Source organism: Nerophis lumbriciformis, linkage group LG25 (assembly GCF_033978685.3).
Source record: "Nerophis lumbriciformis linkage group LG25, RoL_Nlum_v2.1, whole genome shotgun sequence".
NCBI classification, from domain to species: Eukaryota; Metazoa; Chordata; class Actinopteri; order Syngnathiformes; family Syngnathidae; genus Nerophis; species Nerophis lumbriciformis.
This window is the reverse complement of record NC_084572.2, coordinates 39,390,438-39,401,719: the sequence shown is the minus strand read 5'-3', so window position 1 is coordinate 39,401,719 and position 11,282 is coordinate 39,390,438. Positions and strand designations below refer to the sequence as shown.

The window sequence follows — 11,282 nt, the reverse complement described above, 5'->3', positions numbered from 1 at the left end:
TGGCACTTGGTGTAAAAACTTTGCGAACCCCTGCACTATACAGTAAATGCATATTTGTTTATCTTATTTATGTGAATTTAAAGGAGCAAGCAGTAGAAAATGAATGAAACGGATATTTAGTGTGACATAACGTCACACTAAATAGCCGTGAGACAATAATACATCACATATGTAAATATGTGATGTATTATTGTCTAGCCTCGTTTCCGTGTTCGAGATAAACATAACACACTAAAGCATGAAACCCAACACAAACTGGTGAGATTTATTTCCAAGTAGTTATGTTTTAATCTTAGTTAACCCTAACACTTTCAGTTGATGAACATCTTCCTCCTGTAGAACATTTCTGTAAGTGACGTAGGCAGACAGGATGGCAAGCTCCCCCATTGGAGGAGCAAAGACGGAAGCGACAACCGCTGACCAATTGGATGACACAAAAATATTAAGTCTTGCTTGTTCTGCTTACCAGCGTATGCCTGAAGTGACAGATGAGGGCGGTGTCATCAGTTGAGACTTTGTCGTTAACTGTCATTGGCTCGAGCACAAATGTGCTGTGTATTCAAGTAATATTTATTTTAATAATTGAAAAGTTATAAAGGTATAAATAGTGTTATATTGAGCAATACAGGCTTCAACTACCGCCCCTCTGTATTAAACCACGCGCCCTGAGGCTTACAACGAGTGCTCACACTTTGAGCGGGTAGCAAACGTAAGCGAGCTGTTTCCTCCACAGCTAAACATTCACTTTTGGAAACATTTCTGTGTTTTAAGTCGTCACACGTGGGTGAGCGTCGAACGGCAGACAAGAGCGAAAGGGACAAAATGAACAGTCGACTGCAGGAAATCCGGGAGCGACAAAAACTGAGGCGGCAGCTTCTCGCTCAGCAGGCGAGTAGCTAGCAGTTAGCATCAAACATTGCTAGTTGTGTATTCTTTACTGTCCATGTCGATCATTCAAATACATTTATTACATGATGCATAATGTGCACAGCATCGCTAACATACATGAGGGGAAACATTTCAAAGTGGAACTCAATGGTTCAGTGACAGTACAGTACACTTGTGTTGTACTCACATGATACAACTTAGTTGTGTTGTACTCACATGATACAACATACTTGTGTTGTACTCACATGATACAACATAGTTGTGTTGTACTCACATGATACAACATAGTTGTGTTGTACTCACATGATACAACATAGTTGTGTTGTACTCACATGATACAACTTACATGTGTTGTACTCACATGATACAACTTAGTTGTGTTGTACTCACATGATACAACTTAGTTGTGTTGTACTCACATGATACAACATAGTTGTGTTGTACTCACATGATACAACTTACATGTGTTGTACTCACATGATACAACTTAGTTGTGTTGTACCCACATGATACTACGTAGTTGTGTTGTACTCACATGATACAACATAGTTGTGTTGTACTCACATGATACAACATAGTTGTGTTGTACTCACATGATACAACTTACATGTGTTGTACTCACATGATACAACTTAGTTGTGTTGTACTCACATGATACAACTTAGTTGTGTTGTACTCACATGATACAACATAGTTGTGTTGTACTCACATGATACAACTTTCATGTGTTGTACTCACATGATACTACGTAGTTGTGTTGTACTCTGCACACACCAAACATGATACAACGTAGAGTCAAAGAAACAATATTCCTATGTGACACTTTCACCTTTCTTTGTCTGCAGCTGGGAGCTGAGAGTGCAGACAGCATCGGGGCTGTGCTGAACAGTAAAGATGAACTCAAGGAGATAGAAGAGACCAGAGAAACATGCAGGTACAAAAGTGGAACCTGCATGCACTTGAGTTTGAGTTATTTCCAACATGCATGAGTACAACATGATACATCACACATCAATCAATCAATGTTTATTTATATAGCCCTAAATCACAAGTGTCTCAAAGGGCTGCACAAGCCACAACGACATCCTCGGTACAAAGCCCACATAAGGGCAAGGAAAAACTCACCCCAGTGGGACATCGATGTGAATGACTATGAGAAACCTTGGAGAGGACCGCATATGTGGGTAACCCCCCCCCCTCTAGGGGAGACCGAAAGCAATGGATGTCGAGTGGGTCTGACATAATATTGTGAGAGTCCAGTCCATAGTGGATCCAACATAATAGTAAGAGTCCAGTCCATAGTGGGGCCAGCAGGACACCATCCCGAGCGGAGACGGGTCAGCAGCACAGAGATGTTCCCAACCGATGCACAGGCGAGCGGTCCACCCCGGGTCCCGACTCTGGACAGCCAGCACTTCATCCATGGCCACCGGACCTGTGCCCCCCCCCCCCCCCCCCCCCCTCCACAAGGAATAGGGGAGCAGAGGAGAAAAGAAAAGAAACGGCAGATCAACTGGTCTAACAGGGGAGCTATTTAAAGGCTAGAGTATACAAATGAGTTTTAAGATGGGACTTAAATGCTTCTACTGAGGTAGCATCTCTAATTGTTACCGGGAGGGCATTCCATAGTACTGGAGCCCCAATAGAAAACGCTCTATAGCCCGCAGACTTTTTTTGGGCTCTGGGAATCACTAATAAGCCGGAGTTCTTTGAACGCAGATTTCTTGCCGGGACATATGGTACAATACAATCGACAAGATAGGACGGAGCTAGACCGTGTAGTATTTTATACGTAAGTAGTAAAACCTTAAAGTCACATCTTAAGTGCACAGGAAGCCAGTGCAGGTGAGCCAGTATAGGTATATATATATATATATATATGTATATAAAGGTATATACAGTATAGGCGTAATATGATCAAACTTTCTTGTTCTTGTCAAAAGTTTAGCAGCCGCATTTTGTACCAATTGTAGTCTTTTAATGCTAGACATAGGGAGACCCGAAAATAATACGTTACAGTAGTCGAGACGTAACGAACGCATGAATAATGATCTCGGCGTCGCTAGTGGATAAAATAGAACGAATTTTAGCGATATTACGGAGATGAAAGAAGGCCGTTTTAGTAACACTCTTAATGTGTGACTCAAAGGAGAGAGTTGGGTGGAAGATAATACCCAGATTCTTTACTGATTCGCCTTGTGTAATTGTTTGGTTGTCAAATGTTAAGGTGGTATTATTAAATAAATGTCGGTGTTTAGCAGGACCGATAATCAGCATTTCCGTTTTCTTGGCGTTGAGTTGCAAGAAGTTAGCGGACATCCATTGTTTAATTTCATTAAGACACGCCTCCAGCTGACTACAATCCGGCATGTTGCATGATGTATCATGCATACAACATGATACATCACACATGCATGCATACAACATGATGCATCACAATTTCCAGTTTCTCTATTCAACATGTTGGAAAAAGAGGAGGAAGAAGCAGAGTTTATTTAATCCTACCCCTTTTCCTTTACATAGCAGTTGCTAAAACTTTTGTTCACTTCCTGTTCTCAATGTATTCACAATATACTCCATAAGTAATCACAATAAAAATAGATAATTGGTGAAGTAAGTTATATTTCATATGGTGAGATGAGTAAGATTATATAGAAAATGAATGGATGGATGAAATAAATTCTTCTTCTTTGTACTTTGTAAACACTTTAAGTTTGAAGAGTTTCTTGAAGTGGATCATATTAGTACATTGTTGGATTTATTTACTTAGTCCATTCCATCATTTAATTCCACATACTGATATACTGAAGGTCTTAAGTGTTGTACGTGCGTACAAATGGCTATTTTGTTGAGAAGAATTGTTGTATATTCTTGGCTAGCAGATAGATTTGAAACGATTCCTTGAGTAATTGGATTACAAAAAATATTCAAGGAATCTTTGCTGCCTCGAGGCGTCGTTAAATTATTTTTTACGGCATTTTGCCTCGTTCAATAAACAGTAGTCAAAGCTCACGTTTCGCACAGACAGTGTAGGTATTGCACAGCGTGTTTACGTCACAGATCATACACTGCACAATGGGGGGTGGGGTATATTTTTTGCATGTGTGTGTGTATTTATATTGTGGTTAGCAAGAATAATGGTGTCATAATGACATGTTCTGTAGATTGTACAGTGTACAAACTAGAAGGTTATGGCCTCATCTTAGCCTGCAGCAGAAAAGCAGTCGGCCTCATCAGGTTTCTGCCCTGTCTTTGTTTTTCACCATATAATCACTGTCTCGCCAAAACAATGACAACTTTCTGACACCTATTATTGGTTCATGCTTATTGTGCTGCTGTTTGCGTGTCGCAGGGCGTCGTTGGATCAATCCGCTCCACCGTCCAAAAAGAAGGCCCTGGCGGAGGGAGATGACATCGAGGAAGATGTGGAGGAACAAAAAGTGAGTGACTGCAGCAAGGCTCCGTTTTGACTCATGTTTTTGACAATTGGGGTAGTGCTGTGCGATACGGACATAAATATATATATCCTGATACTTTGTCAGACTGTCTCATGTTTTGCAGATTACAGTTGTTAGGTCTGCGTCTGGACCTTCTTGACCCAAACAAAAAAGTTAATCTTCCCTCTTTTTGGCACCAATTCCTCGTCGTGTTTTATTGGTTTAGCTTCCATTATGCTCTCCGTCTCCGCTAAGCGGTTGACATTCGGGCTCTCATCAGCACGAATGACGAATCGGCGGCGTAAAGTTGGTTCAAGTGACGTACACATGCCTACCGTAAAGCAGCAGCAGATTTAAATACAGAATTGTAACTTACAATAGACATTATTATGCCGTGACATGATGTTTCACAGATGAGCTTGTATGTTTGGGATCATGAGCAGATCCTTTCTTTCTCCAAACTTTCGCCTTTCCATCACTTTGAAAGAAGTTAATCTTTGTCTCATAAAACTTTTTTCCAGCATTTTTGAGGCTCATCTTTGTACATTTTGGCAAATTCCAGCCTGGCCTTCCTATTCTTCTTGCTAATGAGTGGTTTGCATCTTGTGGTGTAGGCTCTGTACTTGTGTTCATGAAGTCTTCTGTGATACCTTCACTCCTGCCCTCTGGAGGTTGTTGCTGATGTCACTAACTGCTGATGTTTTCCTTGGTCTGTTGCTTAGTACACCAGTGGTTTCTTTCTTCTTCAGGACATTCCGAATGGTTGTACTGGCTATGGCCAATGTTTGTGCAATGGCTCTGATTGATTGTTCATCTTCTCTCAGATTCACAATTGCTTCTTTTTCACCCATACACACTTTAAAAAATTTTTTAAAAATTAAAAAAACAATTTGAAAAATTGAAAAAAAATTAAAAAAAATTACAAAATTAAAAAAAAATTTTTTTTTTTTTTTTTTTTTAATTTTTAAAAAAAAAATTGAAAAATTGAAAAATTAAAAAAAATTTGAAAAAATTTAAAAAGATAATTTCAAAAAGTTAAAAAAAAATTAAAAATTGAAAAAACATTTTTTAAGTTAAAACATGATTTTCAAGGTAAAAAATGATTTTCAAGGTAAACATTTTTTTTCAAGGTTAAAAATGATTTTCAAGGTAAAAAAAATTGTGTTAGGCACACCTGTCAGTCACTTGTTACAATACTTTTGCTCTCATGAAAAATGGGTAGGTTCAAACAAAAGATGCTATCTTCTAAGTTGTGTATCAGATCCAGATGTAAATACCTGGAAATAAAAGCTGAAATGTTGATCTCTTGTCCCATATTCATCTTTTGATGTCAAACCCAAATGTTTTCAGTCTACAACAAAAATAAACTAATTGGACTCACTGTTCCAATACTTTTGTTCAAGTTAAAGTCCCAATGATTGTCACACACACACTAGGTGTGGTGAAATTAGTCATCTGCATTTGACCCATCACTCTTGATCACCCCGTGGGAGGTGAGGGGAGCAGTGGGCAGCAGCAGTGGCCGCCCTCAGGAATAATTTTTGGTGATTTAAGCCCCAATTCCAAGCCTTGATGCTGAGTGCCAAGCAGGGAGGTAATGGCTCCCATTTTTATAGTCTGGTATGACTCGGCTGGGGTTTGAACTCACAACCTACCCATCGCAAGGCAGACACTCTAGGCCAGTGGTTCTCAACCTTTTTTCAGTGATGTACCCCCTGTGAACATTTTTTTAATTCAAGTACCCTCTAATCAGAGCAAAGCATTTTTGGTTGAAAAAAAGAGATAAAGAAGTAAAATACAGCACTATGTCATCAGTTTCTGATTTATTAAATTGTATAACAGTGCAAAATATTGCTCATTTGTAGTGGTCTTTCTTGAACTATCTGGAAAAAAAGATAAAAATAACTAAAAACTTGTTGAAAAATAAACAAGTGATTCAATTATAAATAAAGATTTCTACACATAGAAGTAATCATCAACTTAAAGTGCCCTCTTTGGGGATTGTATTAGAGATCCATCTGGATTGATGAACTTAACTCTAAACATTTCTTCAAAAAAAAAGAAATCTTTATGGAACATGTCCACAAAAAACCTAGCTGTCAACACTGAATATTGCATTGTTGCATTGTAATAAATGGAATAGCCTACTTGATTTGATGTTCAGTTTATGAACTTACATTCATATTTTGTTGAAGTATTATTCAATAAATATATTTATAAAGGATTTTTGAATTGTTGCTATTTTTAGAATATTAAAAAAAAATCTCACGTACCTCTTGGCATACCTTCAAGTACCCCCATTTGAGAACCACTGCGCTAGGCCACTGGTAGGCACTGTATATAATTGTGTACATATCATTTGTTTGCAGACATTTTCCCCCAGTGTTTGGCACGTGCTATAAGAGAAATACAAATCATTGTTTATGTTGCATCATGAAACCTGTAATGCTGTTCCAGTAAGTTGAATCAGAGATTGTAGTAAAAATGGTCTTCTGTAAACATCAGTCAACAAGTGTCACACGAGTATGAAAGGAATCTAACCAGTCTTGTCAAACGCTACACACCCGATACGTTGTAAACAATCAACTGTTGAGCTTATTTAGGTATCCTCGGGCTGGGCGATATGGCGGAAAAGTGTATCACGGCATAAGTGTTTTATATCCATCCATATCGAAAATGAGTTTATATTTTTTATGGCCTATCAAAAATAGGGACCAGGAGCAAAATGTATTGAATATCAATCAATCAATCAATCAATCTTTATTTATATAGCCCTAAATCACAAGTGTCTCAAAGGGCTGCACAAGCCACAACGACATCCTCGGTACAAAGCCCACATACGGGCAAGGAAAAACTCACCCCAGTGGGACGTCGATGTGAATGACTATGAGAAACCTTGGAGAGGACCGCATATGTGGGTAACCCCCCCCCTCTAGGGGAGACCGAAAGCAATGGATGTCGAGTGGGTCTGACATAATATTGTGAGAGTCCAGTCCATAGTGGATCCAACATAATAGTAAGAGTCCAGTCCATAGTGGGGCCAGCAGGACACCATCCCGAGCGGAGACGGGTCAGCAGCGCAGAGATGTTCCCAGCCGATGCACAGGCGAGCGGTCCACCCCGGGTCCCGACTCTGGACAGCCAGCACTTCATCCATGGCCACCGGACCTGTGCCCCCCCCCTCAAGGAAAAGGGAAGCAGAGGAGAAAAGAAAAGAAACGGCAGATCAACTGGTCCAACAGGGGGGCTATTTAAAGGCTAGAGTATACAAATGAGTTTTAAGATGGGACTTAAATGCTTCTACTGAGGTAGCATCTCTAATTGTTACCGGGAGGGCATTCCATAGTACTGGAGCACCAATAGAAAACGCTCTATAGCCCGCAGACTTTTTTTGGGCTCTGGGAATCACTAATAAGCCGGAGTTCTTTGAACGCAGATTTCTTGCCGGGACATATGGTACAATGCAATTGGACAAGATAGGACGGAGCTAGACCGTGTAGTATTTTATACGTAAGTAGTAAAACCTTAAAGTCACATCTTAAGTGCACAGGAAGCCAGTGCAGGTGAGCCAGTATAGGTATATATATATATATATATGTATATAAAGGTATATACAGTATAGGCGTAATATGATCAAACTTTCTTGTTCTTGTCAAAAGTCTAGCAGCCGCATTTTGTACCAACTGTAATTTTTTAATGCTAGACATAGGGAGACCCGAAAATAATACGTTACAGTAGTCGAGACGAGACGTAACGAACGCATGAATAATGATCTCAGCGTCGCTAGTGGATAAAATAGAACGAATTTTAGCGATATTATGGAGATGAAAGAAGGCCGTTTTAGTAACACTCTTAATGTGTGATTCAAAGGAGAGAGTTGGGTGGAAGATAATACCCAGATTCTTTACTGATTCGCCTTGTGTAATTGTTTGGTTGTCAAATGTTAAGGTGGTATTATTAAATAAATGTTGGTGTTTAGCAGGACTGATAATCAGCATTTCCGTTTTCTTGGCGTTGAGTTGCAAGAAGTTAGCGGACATCCATTGTTTAATTTCATTAAGACACGCCTCCAGCTGACTACAATCCGGCGTGTTGGTCAGCTTTAGGGGCATGTAGAGTTGGCTGTCATCAGCATAACAATGAAAGCTAACACCGTATTTGCGTATGATGTCGCCTAGCGGCAGCATGTAAATACTAAAGAGTGCAGGGCCAAGAACCGAACCCTGAGGGACTCCGCACGTTACCTTAACATAGTCCGAGGTCACATTATTATGGGAGACGCATTGCATCCTGTCAGTAAGATAAGAGTTAAACCACGACAAAGCTAAGTCTGACATACCAATAAGTGTTTTGATACGCTCTAATAAAATATTATGATCGACGGTATCGAAAGCAGCGCTAAGATCAAGAAGCAGCAACATAGATGACGCATCAGAATCCATCGTTAGCAGTAGATCATTAGTCATTTTTGCGAGGGCTGTCTCCGTAGAGTGATTTGCCCTGAAACCGGATTGAAAAGGTTCACAGAGATTGTTAGACATTAAGTGTTCATTTAGCTGCTGTGCGACAATTTTTTCGAGGATTTTCGAAATAAAGGGAAGGTGGGACACCGGTCGGTAGTTTACCATGAGGTCAGGATCAATGTTAGGTCTTTTGAGCAGAGGATGAATAACCGCTTTCTTGAATGCTAGGGGAACAGTGCCAGAGGAAAGTGATAAGTTTATAATATTTAGCACTGATGGACCTAATAATACAAAAAGCTCCTTGATAAGTTTCCCAGGAAGTGGGTCAAGTAAACATGTTGTTTGTTTTATCCCACTTACACGCTGTACTAGTTCCTCTAATGTTATTTCATCAAAAAAAGAGAGACTATTTTGTATTGCAGTATCCGTCGTAGATACAGTTGTATCTGTGTTCATAGAACCCAGTTGTAGCTGGGATGCGTTGTCTTTAATCTCCTTTCTAATGAGTTCAATTTTCTTATTAAAGAAATTCATAAAGTCATCTGCCGAGTGGGTGGAGCTATTGGGAGGAGTCCCTTGTCGGGTTAGCGATGCTACTGTACTAAACAAAAATTTAGGGTCGTTTTTGTTGAGGCGGATGAGATTTGAGTAATATTTAGCTTTAGCTAAGGTAAGCATGCGTTTATACGATATTAAACTATCACTCCATGCTTGATGGAAAACCTCAAGCTTGGTCGCGCGCCATTTGCGTTCCAGCTTTCTACATGATTATTTATGAGCTCTGGTTTCCTCTGTAAACCATGGGGTGCGCCTTTTAGGGGCCCTTTTTTGTTTTAGCGGTGCTATACTATCAATGGTTTTGCGCAGGGCATTGTCAAAGTTGTTAGTGAGGTTATCAATAGAGCCGACATAATTTGGGAATGGTGCCATTACCGAAGGCAGTAGGTCAGCAAGAGTCATCGTTGTGGCAGCATTAATGTTGCGGCTGCTATAGCAGTTATTATTATTATTAGTTTGTTGACAATGAGTCAGAACTTCGAATTTTATAAGGTAATGATCGGACATTACTTTAGTATACGGGAGTACCATAACTTTGGAGGTGGTGACACCCCTGACCAGCACTAGATCTATCGTATTGCCGTTGCGATGCGTAGGTTCATTTATTATTTGTGTAAGACCACAGCTATCAATTATAGTCTGGAGCGCCACGCACTGAGGGTCCGATGGGGTATTCATATGGATATTAAAGTCCCCCATTATGATTATATTGTCTGCGTGCGTCACTAGATCAGCAACGAACTCTGAGAATTCATTAATAAAGTCCGAGTAGGGCCCTGGGGGGCGGTAGATAACAGCCATATCGAGAGGCAGCGGTGCGACAGACCTCATAGTAAGCACCTCAAACGATTTGTATTTATTATTTAGGTTAGGGGTAAGGTTAAAGTTTTCATTGTATATTAGTGCGACCCCCCCACCCCTTTTAAGGGGACGGGCAATATGCGCATTCGTATAGTTAGGAGGAGATGCCTCATTTAGGGCAAAAAATTCGTCTGGTTTGAGCCAGGTTTCGCTAAGACCAATGACGTTAAGATTGTTGTCTCTAATGACCTCATTAACTAATAACGTTTTGGGAGACAATGATCTTATGTTTAAAAAGCCCATATTATAAGTATTGGGCTGTTTTGACGAGTTTTTGTTTAAATTATCCGTAGTAGAAATATTAATAATGTTGCGTTTATTATACGTAGTGCACTTTAAATAGTTTCGACCATATCTAGGAATTGATACGACGGGAATTTTCAGATTGTTTGCTTGATGCTGCGATCGACTGAACGCATCATGATTTGCCACCTCAGTAGAATGCATATCTACCCCGGACACATTCACAACAGAAAACACATTATGTGAGTTGTGTGTTATTCTAAGAAAATTGCTATGCGTACAGGAATTATCCAGCCTGGTGCTGGCTAGTTCTAGCTTAACTGACTCCTCACCCGGACTAGCAGGCTCTGTAATTGCCTGTGACCGGGCTTGCTCTAGTGTAGTTAGTCAAATGTGACTTAAACAGTAGTCTATGTTCTTAGACAGGATGATGGCGCCTTCCTGGTTAGGGTGAAGGCCGTCCCTCATCAGCAAGCCTGGTTTGCCCCAGAAAGAGGGCCAATTATCAATAAACGTTAGTCCCTGTTGTCTACAGAAGCTAGCCAGCCACTTGTTAAGCGAGACTAATCTGCTATATCTCTCATCATTGCCTCTCGCAGGCAGGGGGCCAGAGACAATTACTCGATGCCTGGACATCTTTCTAGCGAGATCACAAGTCCTGGCTATGTTTCTCTTTGTAATCTCTGACTGTCTCATCCTAGTGTCTTTGGAGCCAACGTGTACAACTATATTCGCATAACTAGTGGTGCGATTAGCCTGTCGTACGTGTTTACTAGGCCTGTTGCGAGTTAGCTCCCTAAGATTAGCCTCAATGTCAGGTGCTCGGGCCCCC

The 11,282-nt window shown here is 40.3% G+C and overlaps 1 protein-coding gene across 3 annotated transcripts in view; it reads left to right on the top strand.

Annotated features, from left to right (window-relative positions):
* The first annotated feature begins 668 nt into the window (after positions 1-668).
* The window catches only part of mettl14 (methyltransferase 14, N6-adenosine-methyltransferase non-catalytic subunit), a 32,141-nt gene continuing 21,527 nt past the window's right edge, over positions 669-11,282 (top strand). For 2 of the 3 annotated variants that reach the window (XR_009817711.2, XM_061984386.2), the window contains exons 1-3: positions 670-888; positions 1,734-1,822; positions 4,241-4,328. Coding sequence is in view for 2 of the 3 variants with exons in the window: in XM_061984386.2 (XP_061840370.1) it covers positions 823-888; positions 1,734-1,822; positions 4,241-4,328 (243 nt within the window). In the remaining variant the exon portion in view is untranslated. Of the gene's footprint in view, positions 889-1,733; positions 1,823-4,240; positions 4,329-11,282 lie in introns of all 3 variants that reach the window. The other variant, XM_061984387.1, reaches the window with a different exon arrangement.